The sequence below is a fragment of the Sparus aurata genome, chromosome 17, assembly GCF_900880675.1.
Source record: "Sparus aurata chromosome 17, fSpaAur1.1, whole genome shotgun sequence".
Classification (NCBI taxonomy): Eukaryota; Metazoa; Chordata; class Actinopteri; order Spariformes; family Sparidae; genus Sparus; species Sparus aurata.
Window position 1 is genome coordinate 36256062 of NC_044203.1, and position 15623 is coordinate 36271684.

The following is a 15623-nucleotide window of genomic DNA, read 5'->3' on the forward strand; positions in this document are numbered from 1 at the left end:
GTCCTCCTCTCCTCTCCTGATGATATAAAGTCCTCCTCTCCTCCTCCTGATGATATAAAGTCCTCCTCTCCTCCTGATGATATAAAGTCCTCCTCTCCTCCTCCTGATGATATAAAGTCCTCCTCTCCTCCTGATGATATAAAGTCCTCCTCTCCTCCTGATGATATAAAGTCCTCCTCTCCTCCTCCTGATGATATAAAGTCCTCCTCTCCTCCTGATGATATAAAGTCCTCCTCTCTCTCCTGATGATATAAAGTCCTCCTCTCCTCCTCCTGATGATATAAAGTCCTCCTCTCCTCCTCCTGATGATAAATTCCTCCTCTCCTCCTGATGATATAAAGTCCTCCTCTCCTCCTCCTGATGATATAAAGTCCTCCTCTCCTCCTGATGATATAAAGTCCTCCTCTCCTCCTGATGATATAAAGTCCTCCTCTCCTCCTCCTGATGATATAAAGTCCTCCTCTCCTCCTGATGATATAAAGTCCTCCTCTCCTCCTCCTGATGATATAAAGTCATCCTCTCCTCCTGAGGATATAAAGTCAGGTGAAGTGTTGTTCTGGAGCTTCAGTGGACGATGACACTTCACCTGACTTTATATTTTTTTGGTTGAACTTCTTAGAAAATTTCACCTGAAAGTTTCTCAATCAAACATTTTGTTTTGCTCATGAAATTTAAAATCTTAACTTCAACAAACTACACATCAGAGAACATCGTTTTAATAAATCATGAGACAGATTGCAGAGAAGTTTTTTTTTATAATTTATTAAAGACAATGGAGCAGCGACATAACAGAAGAGTTGCACATGAGTTTCTGTCCCTTTTATATAAAACACATCTGAGATAATTATTACAAGTGAATCATGATACAGTACAAAAGAATTAATCTATAATCTAACCAATATGTCATGTGGGGTGTTAATAGTTTATGAAATTCACATGATTTGTCTGAGGGAATGATTATAAATGCATGAGGGACAGATTAGGGATTACAGTACAAAAGATGTTACAGTGCTGGTTTCACATTGTTCATTCGGCAGGAGTCACAGTCAGAATGTGCAGTCATTTCATGTTTTAAGGAGCTAAAATTTAATACAAATACAAATCCAGCAAACAAAAAGCTCCATATCTAAAAAACGAGCAACAAAAGCACCATTTGTACTCCTGACCTGCATGACAATGTGCTGGTGTTGTTACGTGGCTCTTTTTAAGGGAATGTCCCTTTAGTGCAATTCAATTGAAGAATAATCCAGTAGAGCAGCAGAGAGGATGATTAATGCCCGATGTGAGGGATGTGATCAGCTTTAGTCGTGAAGCAGGAAAGAGCATCAGAAGAGCTTCAATACTGAAGTTAGAAACCCGATCGGTGACCCAGATTGATTAGTTTGAATGACAGATTTGATGAAGGGAACTGAGATGAACTGAAACCTAAATTTAAAGTGACGGATATCTTCTGTTATCGCCAGGTGAGAAACCCAAGATGATGGTAAAGACGATAGTGTTGTGAAAAACATGAAAAGTTTTAGCTTCATATTGCTTTAAGGAAGGAAATAGCTTATGTTTTTGGTTTTTTTTAAATATTAAGCACACACACACACACACACACACACACACACACTCAAAGTAGTTAAACTTCCATTAGCAGCTCAGGTGAAGTCAGTTTGGTCCTGTCAGGTTTCAAATTAAATACTATTCTGATATCTTTGAACGGAGTCGTAACAGATCGAACACTGAGAGGACACGTAGATTATTTATTACTATCATAATATTAAATAAATATTTATATAATAATATAATACCTGTTGTCTGTAACAGTTTCTCCATCTGCGACTCTCACAAACGGCTCGTTAGATTAATGAAAATGTATTCTCCCCTCATCATATCTGCTCTCACTGGCATTTAATCTGCTTTAATTTGCATGAAGTCTGGTTCCACCACAGTGCTGCGATCAGATGCTCTTTCCTGCTCCGACGTTCTCTGACCACAGCTCGACTCATACTGGATGTTGATCCCTTTAAATAATTGTGGCTGTGATATGTAGATCGGGACGAAGCTGGCAGTGATTTTTCTTTCCTTTAATTCCTTCAATGAAACCAGAGTCTGAGGCTCCTGTCCACACCTTCACAGGTATTTCTTTTTTTTGTAAACGGTATTTAAGGTCACTGAAAATAGAGATTTTAGAAAAACTGCTTCCAGGATGATGATGCTACGTGCTTGTAGCATTTTTGGCAAACGTAAACTCAGAGTGTGTATTATTACATTGGAGTATTTGTGTTTTGGAAGACATAAACAGTGATAATACTCGTGTACGTGTGGACGAGAGCCTGAATCTGAGAATTTGGACCCACAACATTTTAGACCTTTTACCAACTGGAATGAATTAATTAGCTTATAATTACACCCGTGTACCCAACATCATTCTCCCGTACATAAATGAGCAAGAACGCAAAATAAATGCCCCAATACTATGTGTCTGTTAGCTGCAAGTAAACATTAAAGGTCCAAAGAAAAAAAAAAACTGTATGAGATGTTCAAGTTAAAAATGAATTAGACCTACGTGAGCTATAAAAATCAATCATGGAAGGCAAAGTGGGCGAGCCGGCTGGTTCAGGAAGTGTTTCCACCATTCTGTAAACAATCATCATCAATGTAAGTAACCAATCAGAGGAGCGACTGACAGCTGGGGTTAATAAAGTGCTGCAGGGTGACGTTCTTTTGTAAGCTAGCTACAGAGCTAGCATCGCCCTCGACAAACACACCGATGGGATAAGATGCCGGAAATAATTTGTGTCAAACACAAATGTACGATACTTATAGGTTTTGTTCATGAAGATAATCTTCACACTTCGTAAAGTTTTAAAGTGAACGGGCTTCAACATCAATTGCAACTCCATCGAGGCGTGCACGGACTCTCTGAAGGTTTGTACTCGTTACTTTGTTATTTTCACTCTTAAAACGTCACCATAATGCAGGAAACTGTGCTTAAAATCTCACATTTGTAACAACCTCACTGTGGTATTATTGTTCCCGACACTTTCACAGGTAACTTTGTAACTTTGAATCAGGTATAAGTTTCACTTCTGGAACCAGGAGCTCATCCCACTTTGCCAAAAAAAAAAAAAAAAGAAGTCTTCTGAAACAGTCTGTAAACGTCGGTTTGACAGCTAGCTTTAGCTTTGGTGAGTTTATATTGATCTCAGGTGAACTTTGGATCTTTGGACAGCAGAACTCCTGGGGCTGTATTTACTAAGTGTTATCAAGTATTTATTAAGTGTTTAGTGTATTCAAACCGGCTTGTTAATGCAATTATAATGCATTTCTATTCTGAGTGGCTACATATATAAAATATTTAAAAGAATATCACACAGGACAGAAAACGACCGTGAACTGTTAATAATGCCTGAAAAATGATTCAATCTTTAAAGGTGAAATTTTTAAGATTTTGCCACCTGTTGAATTGATACTTTACAGATAAAGGCAGCACATCCACCAGACTAACTGCTAACTGTATTCTGTAACTACATCACAGTCTGTAGCTAATCTTAGCTTGTTAGCTCTGTTAGCCATGCAGCTAGCTGGAGTACCAGGGGAGTGTTGTCTGTCCGTCCTGGAAGAGGGATCCCTCCTCTGTGGCTCTTCCTGAGGTTTCTTCCATTGTTTTTTTTACCCTGTTAAAAGGTTTTTTTTCCATCAACATGTGAAGTTTTTCCTCACTCGAATCGAGGGTCTAAGGACAGAGGATGTTGTTCACTGTACAGATTGTAAAGCCCACTGAGGCAATGTGATTGTGATTTTGGGCTATATAAATAAAATTGATTTGATTTGATTTGATTTGAGTGTTGGTGTTTACACGGCTAGCAAAGGAGCTTTGGACCACTTGGGGGAAAAAAAGAGGTTGTCAGGCCAGTGGCAACCTGGTTAGCATTCTAAATTCAGTCTGCTAACTTTAGCTGCCATTAGCTCTGTTAGCCGTGTAGCTAGTGGCCCTATTAGCTGACTGGAGAGGATCTGGACTGTGAGCTTGGAGGAATGCGGGAGTGCTGGACTTAATAAACCAGTTGCTAAACTGGAAATCACTTTTTTTCAGTAGTTTCTTAGTAAATACAGCCCCGAGAAAAGCACCAGTGAAATGATACCTGACAACTGAATGGAGGGAAATATTTGAACCATCTGATGGAGAACGAAAAGTTTTTCAGGGGACAATACAATCATTGTTGTCTTTGTTTACAAAATACTAATAATAAAGAGACAAAAACTGATGTGCATAGTTTCAGCTTTTGCAATAAAAAAATTCAGTAAATGTCTAAATGCTTTAAGCGGCGTGATACATATTTTTGCTTCAAGCTTTGCATGAAATAAGCTCATCATAACACTGTCTGCAAGGCACTGCATGGCGAGGCAGTGAGGTAGATTTATGCATGAACTACAAACTAACCTATCTGAATTTATATATCTAAACTACACCTAAACATGAGCGATATAAAAAATGGTACCAGAGAATAAAGTGCAGAGGACAGGAAGCAAAAGCAATGACACACCAGTAGTAAACAACCTCTTCCCTGAATGTGGTACCATCAATAGCAGCACTGGTAGAAACTCGCTGTCTCGATGATTCAGCAGATGTGCTTCACAAACCATCCTCCAATCAGCAGAGCCAGCAGCACCGATCCAACGGACCCTGCAGACACAATAACAACAAGAAGTTGTAATCTCAACATACATGTGACACTAACATGACTTAAAGTTGTTATAATGTCAACTGTGCTCATATTTAAATGCTAACATCGAACAGTTAGCTATTAGCATGTTTGATGAAGCTGAGCTCTAAGTCCTTTAGGTTTCTACACAAACAAAGAAATAATTTATTGTAGAACATTTGCTGAATTAACAAGAAGGTCCAAATAATGCAGAATGAGTCAGAGACAGAGTTTCACAGAGTTGATAAAGTGTCTCCAACTCAACAACTCACTAAACTGACACATTTGTTAAGGGAGTCTGGGGACTTTCTCCACCAGCGACAAAAAAAGCTGCCTATATTCGTTACTGGTAACTGTATTTATAAAATGTGGCTGTTGTCTTACAGAACTTCTGTGTAAAAGGTGAATTTTATTTTCATTAATTATGTTTTAAGCTGATTCATGCGGAAATTACCTAAAGTTATGGATTGAGAATGATTTAGAATTAATCATAGTCAGTTTGCAGAAGTTTGTCAAGTTTCTTCGCATGTAGCAACTTTTAAAATTACATGATTTCTCAATGGAGTCTGGTGATATTGTGTTTACTGTCTTATCGAGACGACAGAAACTAACCTGCGCAGCTCAGCGTCGCTGCAGAAAGAGGTTCTGTTCTGTTTTTCATACTCTAAAATGTCTTTAAATACAATCGTATCAGAAATCTGCCAACACAAACAAGACCCACCGTGGTTTCCTGGGCCGATACCAGAACCAGCGCACGTTTCGTTGGTGTAGTAGATTCTTTGCTCTGTTGACACATTCTCCTTCTGTTAACAGAGGAGTGAAGATTAGACCTGAATAAAAGAGTTTATGTTCTTTGTCTGCTTTATTTTCTTGTTTGTGATCAATAAAGGTTGATGGGTGACCGACCGTGCACACCACGATGGCGTGAAAAGCAACACACTGATCCAGCGTCATCACTCCATCTTGGATACTCTTACAGGGACGTATGCAGTCGTTTGTCTCGGAGAGGGCGAAGGGCTACGAGGTCGAAACAAAAATCACTTTATGAACAGAGATTAACTCATCACCGACTGATTGTCATTGTACAGAGTTTAAGAGTAATTTTTACCCCGTTATTGATCTGCCAGGTGTTTTTACACTCGGTGTTGAAGCGTATTTTTGGTTCACAGCAGGAGTAACGCTTGCTGATCTCCTCCACATCCGAGTTTCCCATCACGGATACCAGAGCAGCCACTACAAACAGAGACAAGCAACCTCTGCTTTTTTTGTGAATGTACCCGAGTCAAACCTTCATGTAAAAGCATAATTAGGATGAAAGAGGCACTTTTAAGATTTACCGTATTTTGTTTTCAGGTCAAACTCAATTTCAATGGGAGTTTTTACAATAGCATCAAAATCTCTGTTTTTAAAACAGTAAGAAGTCTCGACACAACATGAAACTTTGCTGGTAGTATCACCAGGGTCTCTACACATGAACACGAGCATTGAGAACATTGTTTGTGTACACAGAGTTTACTAAAAAGAAGCTTTTTGAACAACTCACGTTAGCAGTAGCTTGTTCCGCTCGCCGCCGTCCTGCCAGTGGAGAAGTGTCGATCTCAGAATGTGACGTAACCTGGAGGACAGTTAAGGTGGAACGCTCCTAAAGCTTAGTTCCATATAATCAAAAAGCCGGAAAAGTCACGTGAGATCTCTCGTTGTGTTGTTGCTGGAAGACAGTAGTTCCACCTTAACTGTCCTCCAGGTTACGAAACCTTCTTTTTAGTAAACTCTGTGTACACAAACAATGTTCTCAATGCTTGTGTTCATGTGTAGAGACCCTGGTGATACTACGAGCAAAGTTTCATGTTGTGTCGAGACTTCTTACTGTTTTAAACAGAGAGATGTTGATGCTATCGTAAAAGTGCCCGTAGCACTCCCATTGAAAATGAGTTTCACCCGAAAACAAAAATACGGTAAATCTTAAAAATGCCTCTTTCGTCGTAATTATGTTTTCATATGAATATTTGACTCGGGTACATTCACAAAAAAAGGCTCGGTTGCATTTTAGTGAGAGTTTCACTTTATAACTGAACATTTGGCACTTGAGCAGGCAACACCCGAACAACTTTAAACCTGTACCTGAAAAATCCAATGCTGTAAATAAATAAAAGGGGACATTTCAGACTTTACTGGCTTTCTTTATGTTTCTGCTGATGCTTTGCAACCTACTGTGTGTTTACTGTGCAGTAACTGTCAAGTCTCTTGAGTTCTTTTGGACTTTGAGTAGTTTTATTGATAGGACAGCTTCAGAGATGACAGGAAACAGGGTGAGAGGGAGAGAGGGGGAGGGTGGCATGCAGCAACGGGCCGGGCCGGGCCAGGACTCGAACCAACTGAGCTACAGGCTGCACGTCCAAATGATTTTCATGGTTTATTTGTTATTATTTTTTATTACTTTTATATTATTTTTCCTAAAATCAAACACAGAACAAAGAAATCCTGCATGCCTGATTTCCAGGTTGTTATCCTGGAAAAAAAAAAACCTGGAAATCAGTTTGCAAAACATTAATTTGACAACACTAAAGATGCTAAACAAGGAAATAGTTCAAGTAAACTAATCCAACTTTAATCTAAATAAACTAGTAACTTCATAAAAGCACCAAAACAACTCATAGAGGGAATTCCCTGAGCTGCTGACACTTTCCCCGAAACCACCTCATGCCGGGGAAACTACTGGGGAATCCCACATTCTGCTTTACTTTCAATTTACTCTATCAGTTATGCTCACAGATCAATATGACAGCCGAATTACACGGTATTAATTGTTAAAGTTAGCTCAGGGCACCAGGACGACAAACATGTTACTTCAGTAGTAAAATATTAAACAGTTATTAATAACTAGATGCAGCGCCTGCAGCCGGGCGATACGCTGGTGCGATGACTCAGCGCTTCTATGCTAACATCAGCTAAACGGAAGGTCGTTTACACTGTAATCAACCATCACTTGTTAGTAAACAAAGCGTGATTAAAACACGCTATCTATTTTCTAATACGGACATCAGCGCGTTAATGTAGTCTCCGCTACAAAGTGATGCCGAACATCATTTAAAAAAACGTAAATTCTATCGTTTTTATCGCGCTTCTGCGTCATTACCAAGTAAAGCAAAACCTTAAATACATATTCTCAATTTTGAAGATGTTGTCTTCAATTCGGCTCAAGTTAAACGTACTTCCATCGCTTAGTTATTATTTAAATGCTGAATCTGAAGTTACCGTCACAGGAGTTAACTGTCATGCCGATTTTTACACGCCAACGATTATTAATGAGAGTACCTGAAAATGTGCTATTTTTGCAGTGTGTGCAGCGGAACATTAAATGCGCAGTTTTTTTAATGGAGTTTGGCGTGCGTGAGTTTGAAATGCCACAACGTGCAACGTGACCCGTACCGGCAAGCAAAGATTACAAAGACAAGAATAAACCTTTTCTGACGAGCTGTATTAAAGTCGATAAAGTTTAAATACTCACCTAGAAGGATGAGTGAGAGGCGGCGGTGTAGCGGCATCGTACTGTAACACTTGGCTAAATTAATGGAGTGACTGCTAATGTGATGTGATGCAGAGCTCGCTGCGTTCAACACTGTTGTGAGAGTTGAGATGGGGCAGCGCGTGACTCGGTGTGTAGTGATGGCGCGAGTGAAGAGCGCGAGCGGCGCGTGCGATCGTAGCAGAGAACAGGTGAGCCGTCAATGGACACTTCAGTGTGACCCTCCCCTGCGCTCCCCGACGGCTATCTGAAAACAAGTATTGTGATAACTAAGCTCCGCCTCTTGATGACGTAGTGGTAAATTCCAGCCGCTTTTTCAGGAAGTGGAACGGCCCGCGCCCACACACACATATATATGCAGGCACCAACCGTTTCGTTTTCACTCAACTGCCTCTTGAAGCTTCTGGACATCACCATCATGTCTCCGGCTCTCCTGAACCTGGCTCTCCTGCTGTCACTGTGTAAGTTTCAACATTAACCATGATGCACTTTTTATTTTACTACATGGTATTTGTACAAACTAGTTCAAAGGTTATCCGCATTTCTGTTGTTGTCTCTTCTGTGCAACCTAACTTGAACCCTGTATGAACCCTAATGTCTGGACTCTGGTGCTCCACAGGTGTGACTCTCGCTACCTGCACGTCTATCGCCTTGGACACCGTGTCAACCTCTGGTTCTGATTGTGTTCTTCAGTGCACGGCTGTGTCCGAGCCTGGAGTCCAGTACACGGCAGTGAGGTGGTACAAGGTAAAAACATTTAACTTCATTTGTGTGTTTTCACGCAAAATACTTTATATTTTATAAGACTGCGAAGCTCCAGAAAGCAGATCAAAAGGCCACATCATGCTCTCTTCTCATTGGCTGATTTAAAGACAAATAACTGAAGTTACTTTTCCTTTCTGTTTTAACTACCCACTAAAAGTACAGCATGTCATAAAATACATGATAAATATAATCTCATATTTATTAATCTGTGTGGTGTTTATCTGGCAGAGGTGGAAGAAGTACTCTCAGTACTTTTATGGTCTAAAAATAATCCATTACAAGTTGATATTCTGACCTGCAAAAGTACTAAAAGTAAAAGTACTCAACATGCAGAATGTGTTTCTGTTCATATCACTAGTGAACACACATAAGAGCATTTTCATGTAGTTATTATAGTTACTTTGTGCACTACTGGGAGCACTTTTACTGCCAATATGTGTATTTTTATGTGAAAAGTAACTTGTAACTATAAATGTTGAATAAATGTTTGTGATGAGTAGAAGTATAACGTGACATGATATAGCATGAAATATTCAAGTAAAGTCAAAGTATATAGAAGTTGTACTTGATTGTACAGTACTCGAGTAAATGTAACTATTACTCTTTTTACTGAAGGAAGTAGTTACAGTGGTTTTATTTGACCTGTAGTTGAGTAAATGTACTTAAGTAGCAGGAGAGTTTTTGTTTACACAATCAGAAGTTACTTTTTCAGAGTAGTGTTTTTCATTTGTAATAGATTACTTTCACAGTGATGTATTGGTACTTTTAATAAAGTATCTGATTACTTCCTCCCCTGCTGTTAGAAGTAGTGTTTGTGTCTACAGCTTTAGTTTGTTGTGATGATGATGATAATAATGATGATGATGATGATGATGTCACAGGTCGGACAGGCTCCGGCGGCCAGACTCAGCGGCCTTGTGACCCGAGACCTCCCCAACGGCACGGTGCTTTCGTACGAGGGCGTGGAGCGAGAGGTGGAGCTGCTGGACGAGACGCACAACATCCTCCTGTCCAACCTGACGTGCGCTGACAGCGGCGTGTACAGCTGTCAACTGTCGGCGCCTGTCGGGCAACAGAACCGGGACGGGGAGATCCAACTCATTCTGACAGGTAAAAGGCACAGCTCGGGTCACAGCGTTGTGGGTTTGTCTTCTGAACTTTCCCAGTTCCTTCATGGGAAACATTTGATGCACCAATGAAACACCCACAGACACACCAGAGACTTTTGATTTGAACCAGGGAACATCCAGACTCTGACCCGGTTCTGCAGATGTTTGTCTGTGATGTGGGTGCAGTCGAGTGAATCATCTATGAAGCACAGCTGCGTTTTAAACAATCCCACACAAAACCCACTTCAGAAGGAAAAGAAAGTATTTAGACTCAAGTATAAAAACCCTTTTCCACTGGCCAAAAGTCCCACTGACACCCGCTGAGGTCAGGCAGCAGTTGGGAGGTGTAAACTCACACCTTCACACCCGGGTCAGCTGACTCTGCAGTATTTTCGGGTTTTTATCACCTCGGCAGAGAAAACGAGTCATCACGATCTAGTTTTTGCTGATTGGTTTGTTTTTAAGCTGCTCAGCTAAATTGATTCTCACATGGGGTTTTTTTGTGGTTTTTAAGTCAAACTTATCTCGCAAGAATTTCTGCTGGTTTTCAAACTGCTGAAGTTGCCTCGTCACATCTGATACTGACGCATTCAAAATGTGCCAGAGCAGCAGAAACACTCCGGCAGGCTGTCTTCAGTTAGATCTGCTGTGTGATGCAGTTCAGGTTTTTTAAATAACTCATTTCTATTTTCATTTTCCAGATTGTCCGGACAGTAACAGAGAAACCCTGGTGACGGACGCCTGCTTGGTCATCGTTGCCACAGCAGTGCTGATGTTGGCGCTTCTCATATTCCTCATAAGCTATGTAAGTAATGGAACATGCTTCAACACGCACTAGAGTTTCCACAGGGTTTACAGCCCACAGTGCACTTTGTTACACATTTCTGTTTCACTATCTCTTTCATTCTGTATCTAAATGTATTTTCTGGTTTCTCCACCACAGGTTTGTTTGAAGAACACCCTCAAAGACAAAAACAAGAAAACACCAAAAAAAGAAACCTTATTGGACGCGCCGCTCAAACCTCTTGAAAAGAAGGACTTAATGTTGATTTACACTTTGGGTCCGAAGTCGTCTAAAACGCCCACGTTGAAGCACATCTTTGTCTGAAGATAGACGGTGATGAAATGGTCTACAGGAAGAAGACTGGCGAGAAGAAGACCGGGAGGGTCTCCCAATAGCTTCTTTAACGTCCTTTACTTGTCCTCAGGCGTCCTCCAGCTGTAATTTTGTGAATCTTCAGCTTTATAATTCATCCAATGAGCAACAGAGGAGATGCACAATCTTTAAAAGAAACAAACTGGAAGGAAATTAATAGGTAGACAAGAAAAATCAGGTTTAACTGGACAGCCCTTATTCATAATCACAGACTTCCATTGATTGATCCCCCTACGTTCAAATCTTCAGCGGAGGACAGAGGACAGAGTCGTGAGCTACAACAGTCGTGGACACAGATTGGGATGGTCCTCCATCGACAGTCAGGCAGAGGAGACACAGAACCGACCCGGTGGCTGTGGCTCAGAAGGTGAAGCAGGTGCAGACGGGTTAAACTACCTCCTTAAAAGTGAAGATCTATCTTTCACACTCAAGAGTCATCAAGTCTTCAAACGAAGCAAAATAAAGTTTGCCAACATTTGCGCAAATTAGCCACCATGAGCTAATCAGTCACACCAGACCAACTCGAACTGTAGCAACAAAACTCTTGAGTGCAGTAAAATGAGCAGTGCTGATACGTTCTACTCTTTACTTTTACTACACTTTAAAGGAACAGTTCACCCAAAAAGGAAAATTCAGTTACTGTCTCCTCGCTCTTGATGCTGATTGGAAGACGTGTGAAGTGTTGTAGTCCACAAAACATTTCTGGAGCTTCACAGCAAAAGAAAACAATAAATGGCTCCATGCAGCTCGTCCGCTGTAATCCAAGTCCTCAGAAGCCCCGAGATCCCAAACTGACTTCAAAAGATGGTATTTACACCCTCTTTAAAGTGGGTGCAGGAGCTCGACCGCACATCGAAAGTTTAAATAATGTATTTTCAAATGGATGTGGGATCTCAGGGCTTCTGGAGACTTGGATATGTTTGTCTTTTCAGTTGTTTTTTCACATTTTAAAACAAATCTCCAGCCACTTCAGTGGTTTCGGAGAATACCGCAGCGCTGTTTTCCTGTAAAGCTCCAGAAATGTTTTGTGAACTACGACACTTCACCTGACTTCATATCAGCGTGGATACTAGAGAAAATTCTTCATTTTTAGGTGAACTGTTCCTTTAAGGTCCGATTTTTCATGTTAGTGGCTATTGTGCTTTGTGTGGTTACTTTAACTGCACTGTGCAATTTATTAGATTATGTTTTATGTTCTTGTTAGGATCTGTTTGAATCTAATGAGGTTAATGTGTCCAGTTGCGATGGACAAAGGAGGAGCGGCGAGTATGTTAATGAGATGAAAATGTGCTAAATGCATCGACAGGCGACCATTTGTCACGAAGTTGTGGAGTCTGTTAATTGTTTATTTGATCAAGTTCTCAATGTTACCATGTTTAAAAAAAAAAAAGATGTTTTGATTTATGTTCAGACGATCCTGTTGTTTATTGTCACATGTACAAAAATTACAGTGAAACCGTATTCGGCAGTGAAACTCTGAGATTCCAGGCTCCCTCTCACACACTCTATATTTATAGATTAGAGTGTTGAACAGATGGAACAAAATGTTATTAGAATCTGAGACATTTAACAGTAGCAGCAGCTAAAGTAAAAACTAATAGTCTTTAAAATAAATCGACATGCAGGTCCATGTCAGATTTTTTGATTATATATGTTTAGTATTTGAACGGCAGGAAGTCATCTGAAAATCTGGTTTAAACCACATTTTGTAGAACTGTGTCTCCACATTCACCTGATGTGATCACATGTCGTCTTCAGCGTGACCTTAATGTTTCTCCATCACGTGTGAATGACGCATTGTGACGCTTTTAGCTGCAGTGAGAAGTGAGCCTTAGTGCCCTTTAAAAACCAAGAAGTGAAACCGAGAGCTACACCTACTCTGAGCTATTTACATTTGTCTGGATTTTTAGTTTGATAAGGGGAAAATCCCCAGATAGACACGTCAGAACCATCTGGGCTTTTTTTTTATTTCTTTTTTTTATCCATGCTAGCACTTCTCTTTTCTGTCTTCATTTGTTGTTGTTGTTTTTTTTGATCCATGAAAATGTGAATAATGTGGAACGGCTCTGAGGTCATAGGGGACCTCATGACCTCCGAAAACATTGACTGAAAACTGTGTGTAGTGATGTGTGTCACGTTTAAGATTGCAGGTTCATAGCTGGTTAAATTACAGCACAATGAGTGATTATGGGCATATTATTCTTTGTTTAGGTGTTTGAAGTTGACATTTTTGACTCAACAGAATCAGGGTTTGCTGTTGGGAATAGCTCTTCTTACTCTTTGGTTTGTTTTAAATTGAGAGGATTAAGTACAGGAAAAGCTACTGATGCTGAACTGTTCACGAGTTGTGATAATTTCAAATATCAGTGATCTAGTGATTGTCACTTTCTGTTTGTTTCTGTTTCAAATTTGAAAAATAAAACTGCATTTTTTTCTGTTTAAACAAAACTTCTCTCTCGTTTTGTATCTTTAAATCTCAGAAGAAGCTCCAGGTGGAAGATTACAATAAGGAACGCTTCAGTTATTCAAGAATTTTCCTGTATTTTGATCGTTAGAATAGTTCTGGCTCAGCAACCCAGTCACAAGAATAAATGTTTGTAGTGTTTGTTTCTGCCAACAGATACCTTTAAACTTTATGTTTCTTTAAGTTCAATTTTCTATTTTGTGCTTATGCTGAAAACACTGTAAAGATCATGTTTCGTCTGAAAATGGTCTGAAATCTTTTTTAAAAATACCGACTGGTTTCACGCTTACAAATGTTGAAACGCAGGCCTGAACAGTGGTCACTGGCTCAGCAGCCTTCTCACCTGCAGCTCCAGCATCATCGGATGCTTTTGTGGCGTGTTTTGTTCAGTTCAGTTTATTTGGGTCGGCATTACAAGTTTTTGTGAATGTGATTATGTTTATGATCATTTATAACAGAGCTGAAGTCATTATTTTATCTGCTCTGTGTCTTTTAGGTTTTTAGTTGCTCTGAAGGGAAATCTTGTAGGTTGTATTGCTGAAAGTGTGTTTACTGCAGAAATGATTTAATTCACTGTTTTGAAAGGAACATACTTATAAGGTGAAAAGTCAAATTGACTTCAAAATGATAAAAGCTTCTGTTTCTGTTGGACCGCTTTCATGTGTATTATCTCTTTATATGATTTTTTAAATCTCATGTTTGTTTTTACTTCTAATCTCATAATTTCAATAATCTTGTATTCCTAATTCTCAATGGAAAGAATAGATCAAGATTACCTTGACTTTTTTAAGTCCCTCTTTAACAAAATGAGACCACTTGTGTTTAAAGGTCACATTAAACAATCAGATCGTCGTCTACTATTGTAGCTTTTAGCCTCTAAAGGAGACTTTGAATAGATGAATGGATCTTATTTTTCCCCTCCTGATGTTCAGTGGTGGCCTTCGTTTGAGTTTGTTCAGTGAGAGGCCGAGCTTGAAGCTTCATTAGGGCGTTTTCACACCTAAAGTTCGTTTGCTCTGGTCCGAATCAGGGACCAACTTGTTACAATGTTGCATGTTGCCTCGAGTTTGGTTTGTGTTCACACAGCATCATTTACAAGTGGACCAACATGTGTGATGCGCGAGGAAACTGCTCTCTAATTGGTCTAAATTTCGAAAACGAGGCAGCAATTCAGCTGAATTTAGCACCGAGCAGACAGGAAGTCAAGCACTGAAACAACAACAATTTGACATCTGGTTACTTTTCAAAATAAAACACTCCGTGTTTACACCAGCACACAAATCTCAAAAAAGAGACAAACACAAGCTCTTCTGCTGATCCTTCGGTCGGGAACACTTCGTGTTGTTGTTTTTATGACACAGACCTATAACTGCGGTCGCGAGTGATCATGTGATTATCGCGGGAACTCCTTGGCCTCGCGACGCCAGCTGCCTACCGTACTGCACCGTGTCCGACTCAAAACGCAACCGGGGGTTACCGGACGGCGGAGCAAAACACCTGATCGGGCCGTAACGCAGCGGACACGTATAAAGTGGAAATTCGGGGTTAAGCACTGATGCTTCCTGCAGTTGGGTCGGATCGAGTTTGGATCATGTTCTCACCACTAACGAACTGTACCAGAGTCTGTTTGGAACCGGACCGAGACCACCCCTTCAACAAGGTCTCGGTCCGGTTGTTTTGGTCCGCACCCGAGTGCGATTGATGTGTTCACACCTTCCCAAACGAAGTGCACCAAGAGGGTAAACGCTCCAGGGTTCGATTCAACCGAACTAAACAAGGCAGGTGTGAAAACGCCCTTAGTTTAATGAAACGCTGGCGGTTCAGGTGAAGTAAAACTCACACCACACTGGAAACCACCATCAGCCTCGACATGTTAGCAGGAAACAACTTCACACCTCTGCTCAGGCAT

At 40.3% G+C, this 15623-nt stretch overlaps 1 protein-coding gene across 1 annotated transcript; it reads left to right on the top strand.

Moving 5' to 3' along the window:
• Positions 1-8548: 8548 nt before the first annotated feature.
• cd83 (CD83 molecule) lies at positions 8549-14363 on the top strand. The gene is made up of 5 exons (XM_030393672.1): positions 8549-8681; positions 8840-8967; positions 9867-10095; positions 10796-10899; positions 11038-14363. The coding sequence occupies exons 1-5, from the start codon at positions 8576-8578 to the stop codon at positions 11200-11202; spliced, it is 732 nt and encodes a 243-aa protein (XP_030249532.1). The 5' UTR covers positions 8549-8575; the 3' UTR covers positions 11203-14363.
• Positions 14364-15623: the final 1260 nt, after the last annotated feature.